This window comes from Petaurus breviceps, unplaced genomic scaffold (genome assembly GCF_028583685.1).
Source record: "Petaurus breviceps papuanus isolate PSGF00001 unplaced genomic scaffold, PetGlider_PUasm1.0 139, whole genome shotgun sequence".
NCBI lineage: Eukaryota > Metazoa > Chordata > Mammalia > Diprotodontia > Petauridae > Petaurus > Petaurus breviceps.
The window spans coordinates 13,477,103-13,503,885 of record NW_027185697.1 but is presented as its reverse complement, the minus strand read 5'-3'; the positions used below and the strand labels follow the sequence as shown (position 1 = coordinate 13,503,885).

Sequence of the window (26,783 nt, the reverse complement as noted above, 5' to 3'; positions counted from 1 at the left end):
AGGAGAGGAGGAAAGAGACAGTAGAGAGCCCAGGCCCAGCCTTAAGGAAGAGAGAACATGCTCCAAGCCCCCACCCCTGGCCCTATCTCTGGGTTAGGGGTGCCATGGGGCTCAAGGGCTCTTCTGTACCCTCAGACTCCAAAGGGATGCTGCCCTTCAACTTATTCACATGCCTACTCCTCACAGGCCTGGCACAAAGTGAGTCCCACCAGAGCTCCCAACCTGGGCCTAGGTCAGCCCTTGGGAGTAAAGAGAAGGGGCTAGAGGGGAGGGGCATGGGGACAGCAATGGGCAGCTGGGACCTTCAGGGTTTCATAGATTCAGAGTCACAGAGAGAAGCGCAGGTTCCTCCCTCCAACTTCTCTCTTCTCCCTCCCAGGACTGGAGGACCCCTCTGAGCCTCCATTAGCCAGGAGCTCCTGCCCTGATGGCTTCAGCTCTTTGTTTCCCATTGCTATGGCTTAATACATCATGAAGAGACTTGGAGCACTGTGGAAGTTGGTTGGGGAAAGGGATCCCTGGTGGGGGGGAGAGGCCAAGCTGCCATTTCCATGTGCTCTGGAATTCAGCCGTGGCTCATTATGAGCTCCCTACCCCTGTCCCCTAGCTCTGCCCTTTCTGCTAAGTAGCATCAGGCATCCCTCCCCGCTCCGGTCATTCTTATCCCTCTGTGGTCCTGAACCCTGGGTTCAGGCCCTTCATCAGGACCCTCAGCCTTCTCTTGCCTCTTGTGACTGCCCTGCCCTCTGTAGCTGTCCCCATCCTTCTGCCTTTTCTCCTGCCTCTAATAACACCAGCATCTCCTGCCTCCTCCCACAGCTGCTGGGCCGACTACCCCTCAGGCCACCTCATGTACCTGCTCAATATGGCTAAGACACTTTTTGTGGCCACCATGGTAACTGAGAGTGGGGGTAGCCAGAGGTCCCTTTGGACTGGTCTGTATGACCCCAATCAGGTAAGACCCAAAGTTCCTCCCTCTCTCCTTGCTTAGGGGGAAAGTGAGTGGGGAGGGGAGTGGTCTGGTGCCAGTCACACTGGCTTGGGTTCTTTCTCCCCTTTGCAGAGTAAAAGTCTAGACCCCTGGGAAGGGGGAGGGAGTGAAAAGGAAACCTGGAGACAGCTTCAGGTGGCAAGGAGACTTGGGAATGGGGGTGGGGCAAGCCTGTGTAGTGTCTGTCCAGCCACCCCCTGGACCTCCCTGGCATTCACCTCCCATCTGCACTCCAGGAACTTAACCCATTGCTTTTGACCCAATTAACATGTATGGTGTGCTCAGGTGCCCAACTCTGAGCTCCCCCTAGTAACTGTGCTAAAAGGCAAAACCAGTCCTTGCCCCCCAAAAACCTCACATTCTAGTGGATGGGACAATGTAGAGATAACCAAGTCCATGGAAGAGCTATCCAGAGCAGATGGAAGGTCGTCTGGAAGGGAAATACATCAGCCATAGGGGGACCAAGACAGGCCTCCTGAAGGAGGTGGAATCTGAGCCAGAGACACCAGCCTCCTGTTTCTTCCACGAACAGGACACTCCATCTCTGGGCTGCAGGCACGTTCTCTAGCTGTGCCCCTTGCTGGGGATGCTCTCCCTCCTCATCTCTACCTCCTGGCTTCCTTTGAGTCCCAGCTAAATCCCATCACTTACAGGAAGCCTTTCCCAAACCCCTCTCAAGTGCCTTCCCTCTCGGAAGTGTTTCTATTTAACCTGTATATAGCTTGGTGGTACATATTTGCTAGCTTGTCTCTCCCATTAGACCATAAGCTCCTTGAGGGCAGAGATTGTCTTTTGCCCCTTTTTTTGTATCTCAAGTGCTTAGCATGGTGTCTGGCACATAGTAGGTACTTACTATATGTTGATCGATTGGGTTGAGTCTTGAGTATTGGAGGGTAGGAGATTGGGGGGTGTCTCACTCTTCACTAATCACCACATTACCTGATCCCTCCCCTAGAACCACAGGTGGCGCTGGTCCAGCAGTGGCCTTTTTCTCTACCAAGCCTGGGATGAGGGAGCACCCAGTCAAACCAACCCAAACTATTTTGTAATCCTGACTCAGGATTCAGGTGAGAAAGAGAAAGAGAAACACTAATAATTCTGATGACAACCAGGTCCATTTCCTCCATCCCTGTGTTTGCTGAAGCCCAGAATTTATGGGGCCCATCCTTACCTAGACTATGAGTTCTCCTCTCCTCTCCTCTCCTCTCCTCTCCTCTCCTCTCCTCTCCTCTCCTTCCCTTCTCTCCCCTTCCCTCCCTTCCCCTCATCTCCTCTTTTCCTCTATGAGCCCCTAGTGGTATACTTTCCCCAATGATTTTCAGCTGATATTGATTAAACATTCAGACTTAATTACATTTTAGAATTTTAAAAATGTAATTACTATAGTAAGAATAGTTCCAACAGTTCCCCCATAGGAAAAAACCCCAAGGGTAGGTAACCTCTCCCCCAAATACATGCAGAATCAAGGGAAAAGAGGGCCCAAACCAAAAAAGCACATGTAGAGAGACATCCTCCATGCCTAATGCAGACTTTGTTACCCCCTACTATTCCAGGCAGCTAGGTGGCACCATGGATAGCATGTTGGTCCTGGAGTCAGGAAGATTCATCTTCCTGAGTTCAGATCTGGTCTCAGACACTTATTAGCTGTGTGACCCTGGGCAGGTCACTTAACCATGTTGGCCTTAGTTTTTTCATCTGTCAAATGAGCTGGAGAAGCAAATGGTAAACCAGTCCAGTATCTCTGCCAAGAAAACCCCAAATGGGGTCATGAAGAGTGTAGCAGCAAGCATCCTGGAGTCCCTAGGGTGGCTGCTCACACAGGTTCTTGGATCTGCTTTGATAAAGGAAAGCAACTCAAAATGGGTTAACAAGCTTACTTTAATCAGTCAGACATATATCGTTTACCTTGTTCAGGGGAAAAAGGTCAGCACCCCGAACTTCAAAGCATACAGGCAGAATTATCAAGACAGAAACAGATCAAGTAGACAGCTTTCCAAACTGTCCAACCATTACATCCATACCAAATCAGCATCTGGGTTTTTCAAAGCCGGGGGGAACCTGGACAACGGCTTCCCAGAATACAGATCAAATCCCAGAACACTTTTCAAAGTGAGCCCCCCAAAACAAAGCCTCACATCAGGGCTTATATAGCCTTCTCCTGGCTCAGAGAATGTAACAACCTTATTGACTCACTGGCCAATCAAGAAGTATCTACTGAAAAACAAGCCTCCCTCCCCAGGCTTCAGGTGCACTTTAGCCTAGGGGCAGGGAAGATCTTCCAAATTTGCATTCCCATTACAAAGTCAGACAGGACTGAAACGACTGGAAAACAACGATACTATTCCAGAAACCCGTAGAATAGGGATGAGAAGTCAAACTCCTCATATTTTTCCAAGTGAAGGAGGTCTTCCTCCAGTCAAGAGTGGGAGGCTGGAGGAGACAGAATCTCTTCTCCCCAGTGAGGGATTTCCTCTCAGGGACTTGGCTGGCACTGCTCATTCTTTATACTGGTCAGCCACTGGAATGCTGGATTCAGATCTGGATAGATTTTATCTAGGACCCAGAGATAGTGACCTAGTCTCTTCCCAACAAACCTTCTCTTCACTGTCATTCCATTTCATTGAATGCATTTCACGCCTTCTCAAATAATCAAGGACTTTTAATTTCCAATCCAATGCACACATTCATTGAGTGGTTGATTCAATAGAGGTGTTCTCATCTGGCTAAAATACTCGTCTTAAGTTTGATAATGTATTTCATTTGATACAATTGACTCCCACTCTAACACATGAATGGGTATAGAACCTAAAGACCAAGGTCATTAGAATAGGGGCCACCAGAGCCAGTCTGCCCAGACCAACATAACCTATACCATTTCTCTATAGGATTTGAAGCATGGAAAGATGATCTGTGTAGAGTAAAGCTCCCCTACATCTGCAAGTTCAGAGCCTAGAGGCAGCAAGCTAAAAGAATGAATTAAGGTTCTTCAGCCCTGGATTCAAGGGGACATTCTGAAGGCCCTGCTTACAGTCTCTCTGCCCTCCAAGAGAATCTTCTTTCCACCCCACCTCCTGATGCATGAACCTTCCTCCCCCCTTGTCATAAACCTCCTATACCCATTTCTCCCTCCCCTCCACTTTTCCTTCCATCATTACCCTTGGTGCTCATTACCTTTGACCCAGAGCACTGACCAATCAGGGATAAACTGTCCTTGCCACCCTGATGCCTATTTTGTTCATGTTGTTGGTACCTGATTCTTCAAATATAAAATACTGTGTCTATTGCATATATATGTATTTCTCAGGATTCTGGTCAGCTTCTCTCTCCTCTATCTTGTTCTAAGGGACTATGTTTATTAACTTATTCATTAAAGCTTTACTGAACAAATGCTGATGACCTACTCACTGCTGACATTCCTGCAGATTACAGGGAAGGCAGAATATGTCCCCCATACTTTGGGGGTGTAAAGGTTAACTGAAGTAAAGACACTATACATGATATCCAAGACAGAATCCCAGAACCACAGAATTTCAGAGTGAGAAAAGAACTTTATCTCCATCTAGCCTAAACCATATTCCCAAACCAGCCTCAATACAACATGCAGTATCTTTATTTTGGTCCAATTCCCCTTTTTTTGGAGAGGACCAGTTATGGAGACAGGTGAGGTTGGAATTAGATGGGCATCTTCTGATGAAGAATTGAACATCCCCATTGGTGCCTGGGTGAGAGGACAGGGGAGAACTGATCAGATTTCAGGGACTGGGGATGCCTTGGAGATCATTTGAAGTGGGTAAACTGTTGTCCCAAGGGGCGGTCAGGTGGCTCAGTGAGTAAGAACACCAGCTCCAGTGTCAGGATGACTTGGGGATCAAATCTGGGCTCAGATATTTAGCACCACACCCAGAAATAACTGGCAGCGTAACAACCTTGAGCAAGTTACTTAACCCCGATTGCTTAAAAAAAACCCCAAAAAACTGTTGTCCCAAGAGCCATCTCTCTGTCCACCTCAGGAGGAAAACAATAGGTTGTCTTTGCAATGTCTTTCCTTTCACCTTTCCCTGTCCAGAAAACAGTGTGCCACTGTGCAGACCTGTGTTTTAGGTGAGGAAATCTCATGTATGTTAAAAGCTTTTTTCCCTCTAGGAACTGTCCATGGTGGCCTTCAGTAGAAGCAGGTGGAAGTTACTTGGGCTCAAACACAACTTTCTTACCCACTTGGACTGAGATGAGATTTACTGAGAGTATACTTTACCAGCCTAAGATATTGTATTTACCTACGCATTTTCTAAACCTTATTATATGTCAGACACTGTGTTAAATATTAGGGATACACATAAAAGGAAAAAGTGAGGATTAGTTTATTGTCAAGGAGCTTACAGTCTAATGGAGGGAAGAAAACATACAAAAGGGAGCAGAATAGAGAGAGAAAGTAACTGGGGCAGGAGCCATGGTGGTGATATCTGGAGAGGCAGAAACGAAGCTAGGAGGTGAATGAAGAATGCTGGCCTGGCACTTTCTCCAAAATGGAGGCCAATGGAAGGAACTTACTGCTGGGAGAAAGGGGCTGGTCTGGCAAAAGGATATTCCAGGGTGAGAGAAGATGGGAAATCAGGATGTGGATTTGGGGGACAAAGAGTCTGCCAATTGTAAGGAGTTTAATAGGAAATCCCTTGGAAAGGTTTGGGAATTGCACAGTCTTCTCTCTGAAGGTCATCAAGCATAGCCCTGACAGATATACACTCAGCATGTTCTTGAGTATTTCCCTGTGATAGGAAGCTCACTGATTCTCTGAGGGGGTCATTTCTATTTGTGGAGAGACCATGATTATAGAAAATGGTCTCATCAGTGGACAAAAGCAGAATTTTCCCTGTTGTTTCTAGTCACAGGCCTGCTTGAGATACAGAGATGAAAGTTAATCTTTCTTTAAATGACAGGATTGATATTATTAGAATACTGCAAGTAGAAATAGGCATGTGCTTCCTACAGTTGAAAGGGGCTGATATGAGGCAGGCATGGAAGACAATGAGGGAGTCTACCTTCAGGGACCCATGACACTTTGGGTGATTGGACCCACAAGGGACCTTTGAATAGCAATGGAAAATTCCAATCTGGGACTCTCTGCAAACACAGATGTCACTGGGTGGGGGGCAGGGATGGACAGTTTTGGTTTCATATCAATATACTTTATGTGAACCAACATTCTAAAGTTCCTAGGGGGTTGAGGAGTGGGGAGGTAAGAATCTCAAGTGTGACAGTGGTAAATGCTCCTGGAAAATGGAAAGGTTAACTTAGTGAGGATCAATTCAGACTCTAGAGAGTGTCTTGAGGCAGGAGCAGATCAGGCTTTGGGAATTACTGTTATGAACCTAAATTTACATAACTCCTTTTCAGAGTGTTTTCTGTCAGTTCTTCCAAGACAGTTTTCCTTTGCAGCACCCCCTCTCCTGGGTGGGCCACCTGAAAAGCTCCCCTTCATTCTCTGTACCATACCAACTATAACATGAGCCTTCTTCAATGGGTTTACTCTTAAAAGTCGACTGAGGATATGCATATTCCAAAACAAAAGCATTTAATGAAAAAAAATGGTAAGAAAAGTAGCAAGAGAACATTTTCCTCATAATTTTAGAATGGGCTTCCAAGTATATATGCATTATTAGTGAGGAGAGTTGACATGGTTAGGGATCATGCATGAGAAGCATCCACAGAGGGAACATGTCTAATGACAAAGGTCTATCTGTAGAGAAGAACAGATAAAGGCAATATTGACAGCTAGCAAAATGTCTCTGCTTAGAAGGACACACATAAATGAAATACGAATGACCGACCCAGTCACATGTCTCAAGGGCCAGCTCCTGTCTTCTATGTGTGGCTTCAGGGTCACACATATCTTGTAATGTCCCTGTACACCTCTCACTGGGCATCCTGAATCCCTTGTTCCCCAATGGGGATTATGACTGGTCCATGCCTTCCTCATTACCTGGGTTTAATCTATGGTCACCTGATGGACCTCAGCTGGAGTCCAGAGCTGAGGGGTTACTTCTCTCCAATAGGGGAAGTTGGCTCTGACATTATTCTCTTTTAATTTAAGCCCAGAAACTAAACTTCAGCTCTCTTAGGGACAAAGGAAGTCACTTACATGCCCAGCTAGATTGTTGATTTCTCTCCACAAGGTCCAGCCATGGTCCTAGTCTACACCAAAATCTGGCTTTTCCCATGCAAATTTTTGAAATTATTTTGAAAGGATATGGGAGGAAAACAAGCATTTTAAAAGCACCTACTGTGTATTAGGCACTCTGCTAAATATTTTATAAATATCAAATTATTTGATCCTCATTTTATAGTTGAGAAAACTGAGACCTGGTAACTTGCTTAAGGTCATACAGCTAATAAGTATCTAAGACTGGATTTGAACTCAGACCTTCCTAATTCCAATCCCAGCATTCTATCCCCTGCAACACCTAGTTACCTCCACCTAGGTGTAACAGCAAGCACCCTAGCATACCCAGGATGGCTGCTAGCACAGGTTCTTTGAACTGCTTTTATAAAGGAAAGCAACCCAAAAGGTGCTAACAATCTTACTTTAATAAAACATATATATATCATTTACTTAGTTCAGGAGGAAAAGTCAGTACCCTGAACTTCAGAGAATACAAACAGAAATTACAAGCAAAAAAAATACAGACAGAGAAAATAACACAATTCAGCAGCTGTCTAGCTGTCTGACCATTACATACATACATACACAGTTAGTTACTAGGGAGAGAAACACCAGCATCTGGGTTTTCAAAGCTGGGGGGTCAACGGCTGCCCAGAGTCTCATCTGGCCAAATCACACAACTCTTTCCATGAGTGAGCCCCAAAGCAAAACCTCACCTCAGAGTATATATAGCCTTCTTCAGGGTCAGAAGACATCAAAACTTTCCTGACACACTGCCTAATTACAAAGAAACAAAAGGTATGGGCCTTCCTGAAAAACAAGCCTCCTCTAAGCAAGCTTCTCTTGTTGGGTTCTAAGTGAGACCCATTAAGGGTAGGAGAGATCTTCAAATTCTCTCATGATTACACTAGGTTGTGAAGTCTAGTGTCCAGAATAAAGCAAGGGATAGCACCACTGACCTCTGTGCTGCTTCCACCTCATCTGGTGTCTGCTGGGAGCTACTTAGTGAAAGGGGCATTGATAACATATATCACACTGGATTTGGGCCACAGAGTGGTATTGAATCACTCAGCGGGAACTCTGATAACCTGCCAAGAACCTCCAACTTGTTCACAATCAGCATCTTAACCAACTTCCATTTGTTCAGGGTTCCCTACTGAGTTTCAAACTATTAGTAGAAAAGAAAACAGAGTGAGAAATGAGAGACCAGAAATAGACAGTGTTTCTGAGCAGTTACTCCAAGGAGAACTCCGCTGGTTCCCCATGCCGGCTCTGATACATATGGAGCTATCCAGTTTAAGGGTGATGTTGGGAAATCTTTCCTTGGTCCTGTCTATGCATCTTTACTTCTAACTTCTGAGAGTCAGTTCCATAGTGAGAGAAGCACCGGGGATCTCTGTCTTATTTTGTCTGTCTCCCCCACCCCAAAATAAGTCTAGGAAATGTGCTGTTGGTCACTGAGGGTGGTGGTGGTGGTGGTGATGGCATAACTCTTGACAAACAGACCTCATTCATATTGAATCGATTTTAGGAATTAATATAAAGATGGTGTATCTGGTCAGGCAACCATGATCCCCATTGGCTAGAATTAGTCCTTTCTAGAATTCTTTCCTTCTCCATCCGAACCCTCCTGGAAGTTCACTCTGTTTGTGTATATTCCCTCCTTCTCTGCTCCCCTTCCAGCCCCCAGAGTCATCACATTCCCCAAGATCGCAGGAAGGGAAGGTGTGGAAGAACAGAGTAGGGAGGTCTGGGTGAAGAACGACAGGAGAAGAAGGTCCTGGTTCTCTTAAGCTCTGAGCCCCGTCTCTGACCTCATTTCAGGGCCAAGGACACCCAAAATTCACAATTTCCACTTTGCACCCCTGTTTTCCATGATGTTTCCCAGCTTTTCAGGGACATTGCTCCCCTGCCTGCTGTCTCAGGCCTGGCACAAGGTGTTTCTCCAGCACCTCCTTGCTGACTTCACACCTGAGTCCAGTATGAGAGTAGGAGGGGATAGATAGAAAAAGGGAGAAGTGGGTATAAAGTTGGGATGGTAGAACCAGGCTTTGTGGATCTGGGTCCAGAAATCAGGAGGCCCAGTTCCCTTCCCATGCAGCTCCTCTCCTCCCTTCCCCAGGCCAGGAGGAGGCCCCTGCTCCCACTGCACTAGGAGATCCTGCCCTGAGGGCTTTGCCTTCTTTGGCTCCCACTGTTATGGTTTCTTGGTTACTGAAGACACCTGGACCACTGCTAAGATTGTTGGGGAGAGGGACCCCTAAGAGGGGTGGAGGGATCTTCTCCTCACCTCATTGTCTCCCAAGTGAACCCTATTCCTCACTTCTCAATCATCTTTCCCCCTCCCCTGCTCCTTCATTTTATGTATCTCTAGACCCTTATCTGACTATGACCCTGGAGGCATATGGCCTCCCGAAAAACCCTTGCTCCTCTCCTCCAGCCTGTGTTGACCACCCCACTAATACAGCTCCCCTATCGGGGTCCATCTCCTTTCCAGTCTATCTCCTCCAATGACACCAGCCCGTCCTCCTTCTTCCCATAGTTGCTGTGCCAGGACTATTCCTCTGGTCACCTGTTGTCCCTGCTCAATGGGGCTAAGGCCACCATGATTGCTGAGAGTGGGGTTGGCCTGGAACCTTTTTGGATTGCCCTGCGTGACACTAACAAGGTGTGACCCAGAAACCCTTCCCCTCTCTGCCCAGGGGAGTGACAATAGGAAGGAGGGGGCTCTTGTCCTAGTCCAGCAGCTCAGGCTCCTTCTCCCACTGTCCCCTGGAGGGGGGTGGATCATGCTCTAACCCTGAGAAGTGTGTGAGGACTGCCCCAGAGGCAGGAAGATCTTGGGCAGAGTTGTTTTGATTTGCATTTCTCTAATCAATAGTGATTTAGGGCATTTTTTTCATATGCTTATAGATATCTTTAATTTCTTCTTCTGAAAACTACCTATTCATATCCTTTGATCATTTATCAACTGAGGAATGACTTGTATCCTTATAAATTTGACTCAGTTCTCTGTATATTTTAGAAATGAGGCCTTTATCAGTGACACTGGTTAGGGTACAAGTTTTTGAAAGGAACTTCACCAGCTCCTGTGGGTGTTACAATAAACTCTCTGGACTGAAAGATGGCTTAAGTGTGTGAATTGATTCCAGGCGACTCTGCCTTGGCATTCTCAGGGTCCCAGAACCCTAAATCTCTGCCCCAAACCTCTTCAAAAGGAAATGTATATACTGAAGATTTGTGGTTAACACAGGCATCATGCCTGTGTAGGGACCACGAGGAATTGGTGGGAGTATTAGGGACCTGATCATCCTAATTCAAATAGGAGGTTTCAGCAAACAATGGAATCCAGCTAACAGGGAGAAAGGACTTCAAAGAAATAAACTAAATACCTTAGAGTTCAAATCAGTGCCTATCTCTTCTTCCTTTCAAAGGAATATAAATCCTGGAGGCCAGGATCTGGTATCTGACAGATCCCTGTTCTTTTGGAGAGAGAGTGTTAACATATTAGGGTATGTGAGGACTGCCTTTGTCACTAAGAGAGCTGAAATTGACCATCTAGATTTAAGCTCAAAGAGCAAATTGGGAGGTTTTGGGTCTCAGGACTACTTTAGTTTGGCCATATTTTGTACTAAAACATATTTATGCAAATTAGCAGAAGTACCCATGACACATCTGCAGTCTCCAACAAGGTCACTTCCTTTGGTGCCCAGGAAAATGTGTTTCTTTAAATTCACATTTCTCTAGTTTTTAATAAATAGAAGATCTTTCTCTGACTCTTTATAAAAGTGAAGTATTCCCACATAAATGAGGAATCCTTCTACATTAGTAACAGAGACAGAAACTTTCTAATCCAAATAATCTTCTCTCCAAAATCCTATCAGTAACCTTTATTTCTTCATATACATATTTAGCACTGTATGTTAAAACAAAGTGATTTTTCAACTTACATCAGACATCACCATATTCATTAGCAACACAAGAAATCTCTCACGTCCTTGGAAAAGAAATATAAAATTCTTTTACAGAAAGAACCTTTTTCTTTCCTTAGCATTATTAACAGCTCAATGTGGGAAGGTATTTAAAGGAACAAGGTGATGCCTTATTCGGGGCTGACTCCCAACATCTCCACAGGCCTGGGGGCCTCTGAGTCACTGAAGTTTCCTTCAGCCCTCCACCAGTCCAGCAAAACCTTTCTGGTTTTTCCCACGAAATGAAAATGTTGGAAAAGGTCCGAAGAATTCAAATGACCAGGGGAGGCCACTGAAAGGCTTTGGCCCTTGTTGTGAAAGCCTTTGTTTGAAGTCTCTTTCTTTCTCCTGTAACTGGAGCCAGCAGAAAATCTCTCAGGATTTGAGCACTCCATTTGCAAGGAAGAAGGGAATAATGGGAGAACATAAGGGTAAAAGGGGAGAAATTTGGTTCCCTTTGCCAGGTTCAAGGCCAGTTTGCTAGGAATGAATGACTAACAAGCCTCAGACATCCTGCCAAAGAATGTACTGGTTTCAGAGGCACCAGCAGAAGGGGAGAAGTGGGAACCTGCTTCCTTTCACAGCTGGGGACTGGAGCTGGGAGCTGTAAAGTGGCCAGTCAGTCAAATAAAGAATATTTATTAAGGACCTCCTATATGCCTAGCATTGTGCTAAGAGCTAGGGATTCAAAAAGGAGAAAAAGACAGTCCCTACCCTCCAGGAACTTACAGTCTAATGGGAGACACAAGAAGCAAACAAATTGTGCAAATATGATTCATACAAAATAAAGAGGAAATAATTAAGAGAGGGAAGGCACAAGGATTAAAAAGAGAAAGACTTCCTGGGGATTTTCTTTGTGACTTAAAGGAAGCAGGGAAATCAGCAGGTTAGGATGAGGAGAAAGAATGTTCCAAATACAAAGAACAGCCAGAGAAAAATATCTGGAGCCTAGAGAAGGAGTGGTACCAATCAGGAGGCCAGTGTCACTGGACCAGAGAGTATGTGATGTAGAGTAAGGTGTAAGAGGACTGGAAAGGTGGGAGAAGGCCATGTTATAAAGGGCTTGAAACAGAAAACAGAGGATTTTGTATTTGATCTTTGAGACTATGGGGAAACACTGGAGTTTATTAGGAAGGGATGTGACATGGAAAGGTCTTGTCTTTGGGAAAATCAGATTTGGGGCTAAATGGCGGATAGACTGGAGCGGACAAGACTAAAGACAGGCCAAGTGAAAAGAAGGCCATTACAGTTTTGCAGGCCAAATCTAAGCTTCCCAGATTGGGAAGCCTAGTGTCCAGGATAAATGAAGTGATGGATCACTCACATTCTGTCCAGGGGCTTGTGTGCTCCTCTGGGAACCATATCGTGAGAGAGAATTGGCATTTTAACCAGACCATGTCCTTGGCAGATCCATCTATGTTGAATCACCCAATGAGCAGCCCAAGAGACAAGTGGGCTTCAAAGTTGCTAATAATGAGGAATCAAAATGATTTCCAACTTCCCAAGTCCCACTGAGGGGAACATATTTGAAATCTCTAGTAGAGAATCTTCTAAAAGAAAGGTGAGAGCCAAGAGTATGCAGGAGACAGATGGACACTGTGGGTCTCCATGAGGGCCCTGAACATTTGAGCTGTTTTCTCAACTTTCTGGTGATCTTGGGAGATCTGCTGCTTGGTCCTGCCTACATCCTCTTGTCTGTCCCTTTTGGGGGCAAGGTTGTGTTAGAAGAAGCTGTAGCAAACTCTGTTCTTTGTTGACTATGTCATTGACTAGGTCAATGCAGCCCCAAATCAACTCTAGAAGACCTGTTGGAGGTCACTGAGAGGGTGTTACCAAGAGCCTGAGATCCATTTTTCTCATACAAGAAATTACAGTAATTAAAAGGAAGATTAGAGAGTTCAGTCAAGGCTTCTTGGGTCCATTGACTGGAAATCCCACCTTCTCCAGGGCCAAGGTCTATGACCTTTTCTGGATTCGAGCCTCCTCCAGTCAGGCCCTGCAGGAAGCTCACTCATTCCTGTATGTATTCCCTCTTTATCCAATAGCCAACCTTTGTGAGCATTTCCCAGGGCCATGGGAACAAGGCAGCTGGCATGCTTTGGGGAAGGACCCTGTCTTGGGTCCCTCCTTTGTGTTCTGGGAAGAAAGCAATGCTCATTTCCACTCCTGAACCCAGATTGATGAACACCACACCCTTTTCCAGGAATGCCCCCTCCCCTCATCAACACGTGTGCTCTGGCCCTCACTCCGTCCACCTACCGCCATCTAGTCACCTCCTCTTACACCCCTCTCAATGTTTACACCCCCATTGTTCCTCTCTTTATAAAGGTTCTGTTCCTTTATGGTCAGATACACATTCCTTAGTCCTGCCAATCTGGTAAGTAAGGGAAAGGTGTGGGAGGTTGGGTCCCTGTACTTTCCTGAGTCCATTACCTCCCCAGGTAGAAGGAGGAGGCATCCACCAGTTATCCTGAAGAGAATCACCAATAGATGGTTATTTATAAACAACTCTGAAAGAGGGAGGGGTCTTTGCTCACAAGTCCACCCCACAAATTGTACCCAGATTCTGTCTCATATCCAGATTAGACCCATATAGATTCCCTGAGACCCAAGGAAGGGGAGAAAAGGAAGGAGAGAGTAGGAAACTCAGTCCCAGTCTTGACCAAAAGGAAAGGTGAACAGCAGCTTCCTGGGTCTATTGAGGTCTGGGCCACCATCTTTGTCCCCATCTTTTTCTATGATCCTTGGCTGGGCCATGACAGGGGTATCAGGATTTCTCTTCTCTCCTCCCCAGAATCAAAGGTGATGCTATCTGCCATGATGCTTCCCGGCTTCTCAGGGCTGTTCTTCACCTGCCTGCTCCTGCCAGGCCTGACACAAGGTAATTCTCTCCAGGCCTCCTCCTTAATTACACATTTGGGCAAAGAAATGCCCTGGAGACTTTGATTTAGTAGGAGGGAAAGGGAAGGGCAGGACAGCAGGAGTGTGGGCACAGTGGAACAGAGAAGGAGCAGTTGGGGATTTGTGGGGTACATTCTCTGATGTCTAGAGAGCAGGGACCTCAGCTGCCCTCACATGCATCTCCTCTCCTCCTTCCCCCAGGCCAAGAGAAGGCCCCTGCTCCCCCTTCTGGCAGGAGCTCCTGCCCCCAGGGCTTTGGCTTCCATGGCTCCCACTGCTATGGTTTGTTGGGTCCTGGGGAGACCTGGAACAGTGCTGAGGTGGGTTGGGGAAAGGGCCCCTGAGGAGGGTGACTAGTTCTGTCTCACTACCTTTGGCTCAGAAGTGGGGTCCCAATGAATCCCTGACCCCTCATCTCTCACCCAAACATTACATTCCCTAGGGACTCCAGAGCTAGGTCCCTCCTTTTTCTGTGTCCCTTAGACCCTCATTTCCCACAATGGTGATCCTTGTCCCCCTCTAACCATCTAACCATTGTCCCTTCCCTTGGGGCCTTTATCCTTTTCTCTTTTCCTCTATTGACCACCCTGCCCACTGAAACTCCCCTGGGGCATTCTATTGCCCACCTAGTGACTCCTACCTCCTCCCTGCCCTCCACAGTTGCTGTGCCAGGGTTACCGTTCAGGCCACCTGGGGTCCCTGCTCAATGAGGCTGAGGCCTCCTTTGTGGCCACCATGATCACAGAGAATGATATTGGTGAGAATCCAGTCTGGATTGGCCTGCATGATCCCAACAAGGTATGATCTAGAAACCAGGCACTCTCTGTGTCCAGGAGAGTGAAGTGGGAAAGCAGTGTGTGTGTGTGTGTGTGTGTGTGTGTGTGTGTGTGTGTGTGTGCGTGCACGGGGACGGGGGGACAGGGAGGAGAAGGTTGTTTGTACTAGTCTTGGAAGTCCAAGACCCTGAGAAAAGCACTAGAATAAGGGATGAACATAAGCAGTGCTGGGAGGGGCAGGAGGGGCCTGGAGGGAGGTCTGGATGGTGTCCAGGGCCAGCAGGAGTCTGCAGCTGCTTGGTACTCATCCACATACAATTCCACTTCAGTGCCTCTGTCCTTTATTTTTGATTCAATGGACAAGTATTTTGTGCCCATTTCTGGGCTTAGTTCTCAGAGTAGACTTTTCAGTCACCACCCTTGTTCAGACAAGAGTCACAGTGAGGAAATCTTGCATCTGGGGACCAGTGCAAAAAAGTCCAGGACCTAGGGCTTCCCTAGAGGCTCGGGGCCCTCAGGGCAGGGGGTGGGGCAAGGGCAAGGTAGAGGAGTGAGGCACAGGAGGAAGAGAAGGCTTTCTGGGCGAGGGCTGGGTAGTGGGCTCTGCCTGGCTGTGGTGGAGAGAATGTGATGGGGGGAAAGCAGGCTGGTGCTGAGTGATGCCAGAAGCAACACCAGGGATAGTGACATCTGGAGAGATTTAGAGAATAGAGTAAGGCCGCTGGGAGATCTGGGCTAAATAAAGGTGCAGGTGCAGTTGATCAGTTTATTAAGGGGTTCAAGGAGGTGGGAGGTGTCTCATTATTCCCTAACCACCTCCCTTCTTGATCCCCTCCCCCCAGAACCGCAGGTGGAGATGGAGCAGCAATGCCCTTTACCTCTACCAAGCCTGGGGGCAGGGCTCCCCAGGCAGAACCAGCCCGAACTACTGTGCGGTCCTGACTCCTGAGTCTGGTGAGCTAGAGAAAGAAACACCCTCACACCTCCACCGTCTACCCAGGAGCCTTCTCTTCACCTCGTGTTGTCTGAAAGCCTGGATGCCTGGGGCACCTCCTTTCTAGCATATGGGGGTGACACCTGTCCTCTCCTGCCCTGTCTGGTACTCTTGTGTCCTCTCCTGTCATCTCTTGACCTCTCCTCTGCTCTAATCCACTCTCCTGTCTTCTCCTGCCCTGTCTGGTACTCTTGTGTCCTCTCCTGTCCTCTCCTGCCCTGTCTGGTACTCTTGTGTCCTCTCCTGTCATCTCTTGACCTCTCCTCTGCTCTAATCCACTCTCCTGTCTCCTCCTGTCCTGTCCTGTCCTCTTGTCTCATCTTTTAACCTTTCTCTCCCCCTCCTCTCTTATCTTCTTTCTTCTCTTTTCTCAACCCTCTTCTCTCTTTCGTTTCATTTTTCTTTTCTCTTCCCCTCTCTTTTTGTCTCCTTCCCTTCCCTCCTTATATTTACTTTCTATGCTTCTTAGGACCACAAGGTCAAGCTGGAATGAATGTGCTGCCAATGGTCAGGAAGCCACTATCCTCAGACTTGGGCCCCCCCATCCTAACTTGTCCCTCCAACTGAACCTAGGCCATCTCCCTACAGGATTCCAGAGCTGGAAAGATGAACCTTGTCAGAAGAAGTACCTTTACCTCTGCAAGTTCCAAGCCTAGAGGGAGAAGCCAGAAGAAGGGATTGGAGTTCTGCTGCCTTGCAGCCAAAGGAGGCCCACTGCCTTGGTCTCTGCCTTCCTACAGAAGCTCCTTTCCATCCTCCTTCCTCACACCAGCCCCTCCCCTCCCCTTTGTCATCTTCCAGCTGTTTCCTCTTCTACTTTTCCTTTTCTTGTCTTCCCCCTACCCCCTCTCCCCCACTCAGTGCTACCTGCCCCAGGGCCTTTTATTCCATGAACCACAACCAGCTCAAAGCTGTTAAGTGACTTCAACATAAATCATTGGATTATTTTTAAAAAGTGGAAGAGATCAAGTTTAAGTTATTTTCAAAATATTGTTAAGGTGAGAGTCCTTAACCAAGGAGTCCAAAAGATCATCCAAGACAAAAATTTCATTACTTAAATTTTAAAACTATATTAGATTTTAATGTGTGAAATTCTGCTCTTACAGTGTTGGGAGGGAAGGGATAGGGCTGTCCTATGTGAATTCCTTCCCATACCCATGTGACTTAGGAAGGATTCTCTTTCAGGCTCCTTCCCCTCGTGCTGTGTTTATGACTCTTTTGTAGACTTTTCAGATGATTATGTGTCTTTGAATAAACATCTTTCTGACCCGATCCTCTGAGTTATTTTGAAGAGTCCCAGATTTTTAAGTATGATGGTGTTTCCTGGTTTATAAAGAACTTTTGTCATGTCAACTTTGGGAAAACAAAGTCAATTCTAGAGATGGGGGAAATGAGGGTGAGAGACACTCCCAGATCACTGAGTTAAAAGGACTTAAACCCAGATCTTTATATTTCACTCCTCATCTGATAATCTTTCCCTGTATCAATTCAGCTTAGAATTGCCCCTATCATTCCATCATTCTTTCCAAATCTCCCTTTTTGGCCTTGTCTCAAGGTGTCCTGATCTCTGTTGACCCTGAGATATCCTTCTTATTTAGCTTGCAATTGCCATTGAACCATCTGGCCTCCTGCCCCAGTATCTAGTACTTTGAAACTAAAAGTCTCTGGCATGTTTGGTCTCCAAAGAGTCATGTCTTTGGCTTCATGATATCTTTTCTTGGCCTTGCAAACTTTCCCCTACTGGAGGCCTTTAGGATTGTCACATTTGTAGGTTTCTTTGTCCTCTCACATCTCTGTACATGTCAGATTGGATGGAGCCTATGGAGAAGCTGATTGCTGAGGCAGGTCCTTGCCTCAGAATAAGCAGTTTGTGCATTGATCAAGTCACACATTGAGTTTGTCCTGCTGATGCTCTAAGGTTCACCTGGACTTACTCTTCCAATGGTCCACATGCCCTTGAAGTGAGTTCCATTGTCCTTGTCCCTTGCCTCATGACAGTCCCCTCCAAATTCGGAGAGTATATTTCTACCTCTCCCTGTATCAAAGGTCCTGTTAAATGTTGTCCCTACCACTAAAAATGTGAGGCCCTTCTTTCCTCTTTTGCCACATATACTGAGTCCAGAATGATTACCTGCTGGTAAGAAGCAACACAGCAGAGAAAAGCAGATTTATTGAAACAAGGGTCAACACCATTGTGAGAGAATGAAATCTGAAGGGTTTGCACCCTATTTAAGCTCCATGCAAGGAGGGCAATGCCCCATCACACCTGGTTAGACTCTCTTAGACACATACATTATTTATCTATTATAATTTATAATTAGAATTATATATTACCGTGTTTCCCCGATAATAAGACACTGTCTTATTTTTTTGGGGGGGAAAGAAAAACACCAGAGGGCTTATTTTCAGGGGAGGGCTTATGTTGTCCTGCCTCAACTCTCCTCCGCGGCACTGCCCTCAATGGCACCACCAAGCAAATCACTGGGGAAGAACAGGATGACGCGCTCACTGCTGCAGCTCTGATTGGATGTAGCTCGGAGCGCGGCGTGCGTTTCACCTGGGGGGGGGACGGTGCATACAGAGGGTACCGTAATGTAGCGTGTAGTGCAGGGGATCACCTTCACTACAGTAGCAATCTCAATAGGGCTTATTTTCAGGGGAGGGCTTATTTTAGAGGAATCTTACACAGTATGGGGAGGGCTTATTTTCAGGATAGGTCTTATTATTGGGGAAACACAGGTACATATATTCAATATTCTTGGAATATTTCTTCATTCCTTCTCAGCAAAAGTAATAACCCCATGAAGGAGAAGTTCTTACATCTGTTGAATTACCATGTTTGCTTTCAGATGTTATTATGGGTTACTGGTCAGTGTGGGAGACAATATGGGCATTAAGAGCCAGTTTAGATCCCAGGGAACTTGCTGGAGTCAAGATGGCAGAGTAGAAACAGGACTTCCACAAGGCTCCAGCTTTCACCTCCTCCAATTCATGTAAAAAACAACTCTAGACAAACTTTGGAGCTACAGAACCCACAAAATGACAGTGAGAAGCTAACTTCCTGCTGAAGACAGCCCGGCAGGCCAGCAAGAAGCAGCCAGTGCAGCACTCTGGGAGCCAAGCCCAGCCCCAGGAGAGCCCGAGGTTTTAGCCTCAGGGCAGCCTGACCAGCCTCTGGGTGGAGGGACTTCAGATCACCAGCAGCTGTGGTGGTTTCCAGAATTATCAACCCACCAATGCCAAAAACAAAGTGAGAGCTCAGTGTAGACTTTGTGGGAACAGGGAGTTCAGGAGTTTGGTCCGGTCTTTGCCCCTGGGGTAAGAAGCAGCTGAGGCTCCACAGCCGTGATGCTTCAGAGCTCCTGGCCTGCAGATTGTAGGGGGACTAAGCAACCAGTCTTAGAGGGAGGTAATTGCTCTTGCTCTAACCTCTTTGGATCTGGATCCCTGTCCTGGGTGGAGGTCCTAGGGTGTGTGACCAGTTTGCCAGAGTGTGTTGAGACTTCAGAGAGAACACTGAACTAATAGTTCCAGCAGCTACGAAAACCCCAGCAATTGGGATGAAGCTCCCCTGTCTGGTAGCAGAGTTCTACTGTGGCAAAAGGCTCAAACATCAAGTAATTGAGTGGCAACATGAGCAAACAAAGGAAACAAAGTAAACAGAGCAATGCAATATTAGACTCTTATTTTGTGTACAAAAAGGATCAAAGCATGGAACAGGAGGAAGACAGCAAAGTCAGAACTCCTGTTCCAAAAGCTTCCAAGAAAAATATGAATTGGTTACAGGTCATAGAGGAGCTTAAGAAGGATTTTGAAAACCAAATAGGAGAAGTGGAGGAAATAATTGGGAAGAGAAATGAGAATGATGCAAGAAAATGATGAAATGAGAGTCAACCATCTGACTGAAGAAAATAACACCTTAAAAAGTAGACTAACTCAGATGGCAATAGAGGCTCAAAAAGGCAATTAGCAGAAGAATGCCTTAAAAAGCTGAATTTGCCAGCTGGGAAAAGAATCTCAAAAGCTCACTGAAGAGAATCATTCTTTCAGAATTATATTGAAGCAAATGGAAGCTAGTGACTTTATGAGAAATCAAGATACTATTAAAATGATTTAAAAAATTAAAAAAATAGAAGGCACTGTGAAATATCTCATTGGAAAAACTACTGACCTGGAAAATAGATCCAGGAGAAATCATTTAAAAATTATTGGAATACCTGAAAGCCATTATCAGAAAAAGAACCTAGAAATCATCCTTCAAGAAATTCTCAATGGAAATTGCCCTGATGTTTTAGAACCAGAGGGCAAAATAGAGATTGAAAGGATCCACTGATCACCTCCTGAAAAAGATCCCAAAAAGAAAACTCCTAGGAATATTATAGCCAGGTTCTGGAATTCCCAGAACAAGGAGAAAATATTACAAGCAGCCAGGGAGAAGCAATTTGAATATTGTGGAAACACAATCAATATAACACAGGATCTGGCAGCTTCTACACTTAGGGATCAAAGGGCTTGGAATATGATATTCTGGAGGTCAAAGGAGCTGGGATGAAAACCAAGAATCACCTACCCAGCAAAACTGAGTATCATGTTTCAGGGGAAAATATGGTCATTCAATGGAATAAAGGACTTTCAAGCATTCTTGATGAAAAAATCAGAGTTGAATAGAAAATTTGACATTCACATACAAGAAGCAAGGGAAGCATGAGAAGGTAAACAGGGAAAAGAAATCATAAGGAACTTATCAAAGTTGAACTATTTATATTCCTATATGGAAAAACAATAATTTACTCAGTATGAGAATAGTTGAAGGAAATAGAGATGTGTGTGTATATATATATATATACACACACACACACATACTATGTATGTATGTACACATATATTTCTATATAGGAGGGTATATGGGTGCATGAATACATATGTGAATGTGTGTATATATGTGTACAGGTATACATAGCCAGAGGGCACAAGACCAATTTAATAGGAAGGGATGATACTTAAAAGGTGAAATTAAGAGGTGAGAGAGGAATATAATGAGAGGAGATGGGGAGAGACAGAATGGGGTAAATTATCTCATATAGAAGAGGCAGGGGAAAACTGTGACAATGGAGGGGAAGAACAGGAAGGCAAAAGGGAATGAGTCAACCTTATTCTCATTAAATTTGACTTAGGGAGGGAATGACAAACACACTAAATAGGGTATCTCACCCTACAGGAGAGTAAGGGGGAAGGCAATGGGAGGGGGGGATAATGGAAGGGAGGGCAGGCTGGCGGGGAGGGAAGTTGGAAGCACCCACTTTTGCAAAGGGACAGGATCAAAGTAGAGAATAGAACAAGTGGGGCGTGGGATAGGATGGAGGGAAATACAGTCATTCTTTCACAATATATCCACTATGGAAGTGTTTTACTTAGCTACACATGTACAACCTCTATTTAATTGCTTATCTTCCCAGTAGGTTGGATGACAAGGGAAGAAGGGAAAGAATCTGCAATTCAAAGTTTTAAAATCAAATATTAAAAAAATATATATGTGCTATTATTAGTATTACTTTACATGCAACTGGGAAATAAGATATACAGGCACTGGGGCATAGAGATCCCCTGTGCCCTACTGGAAAGTCAGAGGGGAGATGGGGGAAGACATGGGAGACAGCAGATTGGGGGAGGGGATATTCAGCAGGATCACTATTTTGGGGTGGTGGGTAGGGGAAAAATGGGGAGAAAATTTGTAACTCAAAATCTTGTGGAAATGAATGATGTAAACTAAAAAATAAAAAAAGATCCTAGGGAACTTGCAGCGGCTACATTGTTGTGACTGTATATCCCTGCCCACCTCTCTGATGTTTAGCTCTATGTGACCCCAACTACTAAAAGTAAGTCCATGGTGGATATTGGCCTTACACACAGAAGGAGAACTCAGAGATGTAGAACTTTCCTTCAGGTCTGACCTGCAATTGTGTATTTGAAGTCCTGAGATTGAGCTCAATCTCTGATGTCTTGAAATGAGACCCGAGTTGGTCTTAAGAACGAATGAATAAAAAAAAAAAAGTGTTCATGAAGCACTAACTATATGTAAAACATGGAGCTAAGTCTAGACTTACCAATGAGAAGGCCAGCCTGTCCATCCTTTCAAGCAGTTCCCATTCTAAAGAAGGGCTGACAACACTCACGGAAAGTCACAGTTTCTCATCATATGCAAAGTTCCCAAGGTCATTATGGGGCAGCTGCAAAGGTGCTGGTCAGGCCTGTGCTTTCATAGTATTACCACTGATAAAATCACTACACTTTCTGATGTTGAGCCCTTGACAGGTCAATTACTCTGGTGATGAGAACCTCCACATATCTTGGTCTCGTCCTCAGTATGATTGGCACATTGTAAGAGGGGCATTAACCAACTTGGACTAGGCACATGGGAGTGGGGGTACAAGGACTAGATTGAGGATTCTAGAAAACCTATAACTATAAGACTGAGTGAGCAAAAGGTATATGTTTACTCTGAAGAATAGAAGCCATTGAATCATGGGATCTCAATGTATTAGGGTTCATCCAATCAAACTTGTGATGAGGCAGAGAATCCTGGGATGAGGCAAAAAGTGGTAAAGGAAGACAGCTGTGTCCCCTGCTATGAGTTTATTCACATGTTATTCATGTTAAGGAAACAAGCACTAATTAAACACCTACTATATACCATCACTATGCTACGGAGAATATGAAGAAAGACTGAGGAGAGGTCCTTCTAAAGGATCCCACAGTCTAAGGGGGGACAGGAGAGTTCGCCTAATGAAAACTAAGATGTAGAAAAAAGGTATATACAGGATACATTGGAGTTTACCAACAGATGGGAGCCATGAGAATTAGAGAGGATCAGGAAAGGGTACTTGCAGAATGTGCAGAAGGTTACTTGCAAAAAGGCTACTTGCAGATTTTATCTGGGACTTAAAGAAAACCAAGGAAGCCAGGAGAGGAAAGGAGGAGGGAGAGAACTCCAGATGTGGAGGACAGCCAGAGAAAATGTACAGAGATGGGAGATGGCTTGTCTTGGTCCATCATTCTGGTTTGCTGCTATCATTTGACTACCAATTCTATCACCCAAGTGTGGTGCTTAAAAGCATACCCCAATTCCCAGGGCAGTTTCCTAAAGAAGGAATTCTATGGTTCAAGATGTTCTCTGAGTATACATACGATCACTAAACTACAGCTTATGAGACCTGGCATAATTACTTGTAAAGCACAGACATTTTATGAGAGGACGTGGTAAGAAAAGGAACAATGAAACATTTTGGTCCTAAATCTTAGGAAAATTCATACAATTTATATATGCACATATATGTATACATATAAACACACACACATATATATGTATATGAAATGTATGTATGTATGCATGTTGGTTGGTTGTTGTCCATTCCCGAAGAGGACCAGAATGACATCACTGTGCTAGAGTCAAGTTTCGGTGGGTTAGGCTATTACTGATCAGACCAATGGGACCTCAGAATGCTCTATCACAGGTCGGGTACAAATAGTCCGTGTGAGCATTAGGGGTGGATTCTCCCTATCTGTGCATTTGGCATTTCTTTTGGGCTGTTTCAATTCTGCTTTGTTCATAGAGCACAGTACTTTGTCTGCCATGGGCATGCCATGCTGAGCAATCCTGTTCCAGTGTGTCCCTCATGAAGCAATCAATTCCGAAGTTCTCATGAGAGACCTTGAGAGTGTCTTTATATGGCTTCTTCTGACCATCATGTGAGCATTTGCCCAGTGTGAGTTCTCCAATTTTGCATTTGAACAACATGACCAGCCCATCAGAGTTGCCCTCTCTGAAGTAGAGTTTGAATACTTGGCAGTTTAGTTCAAGAAAAGATCTCAGTGCTTGGAAACTTATCCTGTCAAGTGATCTTCAGAATCTTCCTATGACAATTCAAATGGAAGCAATTCATTGTCCTGGCATGGCGCTGGTAGACTGTCCAAGTTTCACAGGCAGAGAACAATGAAGTCAGCACCACAGCTGTGTAGACCTTCAGTTTGGTAGGCAGTCTAATACCTTTTCTCTCCATACTTTCCTTCATAGCTTCCCAAACACTGACCTAGCTCTGATAAGGTGTGATTCAACCACCTTATCAGTGTGTACATCCCTGGAAAGTACACTACCAAGGTAAATGAACTTATCCACGGCATTCAAAACTTCTCCATTTCCTATAACTAGTGGTTCAACATATGGAGGGTGTGGTGCTGACTGATGGAGCATCTGTCTTGGTGTTAATTGTTAGGTCAAATTCAGCACAAGCAGCAGAGAATAGATCTAAACTCTATTGCATCTCAGCTTCAGAGGCTGCATTGAGTACACAGGCATCTGCAAACAGAAAATCATGCACCAACACTCCCTCCACTCTGGTCATGGCTTGTAACTTCTCAAGTTGAAGAATTTAGCATGAGTGTAGCAGCTGCCCTTGATGCTCTGTTCATACTCATTGAAAATATGGCTGAAAACATCAGGCACGTGGGCAAGCACAGAGCCTTGTTTCACCTCATTGGTGACCGGGAAAGCGCAAGAGCATTGTCCATTATCCAGAACCATGGACAAGCGTTGCCAACGTGAAACTTACGTATGATACTGATGAACTTTTCTGGGGAACCAAATTTTGACATAATTATCAATAATCTCTCATGATTGATAGTACCAAAGGCCTTGGTCAGATCTGCAAACATTTTGTACAGACCTCTTTTTTTTTCTCCTGGCATTTTTCCCAGAGTTGTCGGGCAGCAAACACCATATTAACCATTCCTTGCCCCTTTCTGAAGCCACAGTGGCTCTCAGGTAGATGACCATCTTCCAGGTGAAGGATTAGTCTATTAAGGAGGATATACATATATACATCTATGTATGTATCATTTTTAAAGGGGAAGCAATATTAGTTGTGTCCAAAGATCAACTACTGAGCCCCTTCTCTAGATACTGGACTGGCTTCAGCCTAAGCAAGTGGAAAGCATGAATCAGAACAAACCTGCAGAGAGTGATAGCCTTGTGGTCCTGGGAATGAGTGAAACAAGGTCAAAAACTGATGAGGAATCCAAGCCTCCAATGAATGGCATGGGGCCAAGGGAATCTCTTAGTGATGTCATTGTGCTCTTCTCCCTAGATTTGTTCCCCTTTGGCCTCTGTTAGACACTGCTCCACTGGCCATTAGTTTCTACAAGATGCTTCTTTGATTGAGATGGCCTGCACAATTCTTCTTGGCACATGGAAGTCCTCTGACAGAGGACTTTGTATTTCATCTTGGAGGTGATAGAGAGTCACTGAAATTTATTAAGAACGGATATGACATGGAAAGATCTGGTCTTTAGGAAAAGAGTGTTTGGGGCTAAATGGAGGAGAGATTTGAGAAGGGAGAGACCAGAAGAAGGCAGACCCACCAAGAGGCTCTTGCCATATTCCAGGGCAAATCTAAGCATCCTGGATTGGGAAGTTTAGTGTCCAGAATAAAGGAAGTGATGGTGCCAATGACCTCAGGACTGTGCACATCCTGTCTGGGATCTTGTGGTCTCTTCTGGGAAGCATATTGTGAGAGAGACATTGGTTTAAACTAGATTGTGGTCTCCTAAGAGTCATTCGATCTAAACCATCCAATGGGCACTCCCAGGGGCTGTCAGTGGGCTCTAAAGTTGTTAATGAGGAGGGATCAAACTGATTTCCAACTAGCCCAGTCCTACTGATGGGAACACATTTCAAGCCTCTAGTAGAGAATCTTCTAAAACATGAGTGGTGAGAGCCAGGAGTAGGCATGTGGCAGAGGGATGCTGTGGGTCTTCAAGAGGGCCCAGGAGATTTGGGTATTTTTTCAGTTTTCGATTGATGTTGGGAGGCCTGATGCTTGGTTCTGCCTCAGTCCTCTTGTCTCTCCACTTTGGGGTCAAGCTTGTGCTAGAAGAAACTGCAATAACCTTGCCCCTTTGTTTACTGCGTCAATGTAACCCCAAACAAACTCTTAAAAATGTGCTAGTGAGCACTGAGACACCCTTTCCAAGAACCTGAAAATTGTCTTTCTTGCCCAGGAAATTCCAGTAATTAATAGGAAGATAGAGAGTTCAATCAAGGCCTTAGAATCCATTGATTGGAATTCCCTCCTTCTCCAGGGTCAAAGTCTATGATGCCCTATCTTTCCCAGATTCTAATTTTCTTGATCCAGGTCTTATTCCTCTGCGTATTTCATCTTCCTCCAATCACCAGCCTTCAGCAAGGTTTCTCATGGCTATGTGAAGAAGGCAGCTGGCATGCTTCGGGAAAGGAATCAGTCTTGTGTACCCCCTCAGTGTTCTGGGAAAAAAGCAATGTTCATGCCTGCTCCTAAGCCCAGACTGAGAAACATCACACCCTCTTCCAGTAATCCCCCTGCCCCTCATCAACACCTGTCCTCTGACAATCCATTCCCTCCCCTCTGCCTAGTCACCTCCTTTTCCACCCCTGCCAATGCCTACACCCCCATTGCTTTTCTCTCTATAAAAATTCTGTCCCTTTCTGGTTAGATGCACTATCCCTTAATCCTGCTAATCTGGTAAGTGAGGGAGAGAAGACCTGGGAGGTTGGGTCCCCTCAGTCTTCTAAGGGCATAACCTTAGGTGGAAGGAGGAGGCAGCCACTTCAAGGAGGCAGTTATTTTGGAGGGAGATGGCTTTAGATGCTCATTTCAAAACAGCTTTGAAAGAGGAGCCTCCGCTTACTAGACAGCCCATCCAGTTTTCCCCAGATTCTGTCCCATACCAGAGTCTGTATATTTCCTCGGTTACCAGAAGGGTAAGAGAAGCAAGAAGAGAATAGAGAATTCAGTTCCAACCTGGGTCAGAAGAATGGGAGAATAGAAGGACCCTGAGTCTGCTGAGGTCTAGGCCACCATCCTTGTCCCCATCTGTCTGTGATCCTTGGATGGGACATGACAGGGGGATGAGGATTTCTCTTCTCTCCTCCCCAGAATCAAAGGTGATGCTGTTTGCCAGG

The 26,783-nt window shown here is 45.4% G+C and overlaps 1 protein-coding gene and 1 pseudogene across 1 annotated transcript; both read left to right on the top strand.

Annotated features, from left to right (window-relative positions):
• The first annotated feature begins 104 nt into the window (after window positions 1–104).
• LOC138145742 (lithostathine-1-like) lies at window positions 105–3,944 on the top strand (annotated as a pseudogene).
• Window positions 3,945–13,939: 9,995 nt separating this feature from the next.
• LOC138145729 (lithostathine-1-alpha-like) lies at window positions 13,940–24,389 on the top strand. Its single transcript, XM_069067365.1, has 5 exons — window positions 13,940–14,000; window positions 14,222–14,340; window positions 14,681–14,818; window positions 15,639–15,750; window positions 24,208–24,389. The coding sequence occupies exons 1-5, from the start codon at window positions 13,940–13,942 to the stop codon at window positions 24,387–24,389; spliced, it is 612 nt and encodes a 203-aa protein (XP_068923466.1).
• The last annotated feature ends 2,394 nt before the right edge of the window (window positions 24,390–26,783 follow it).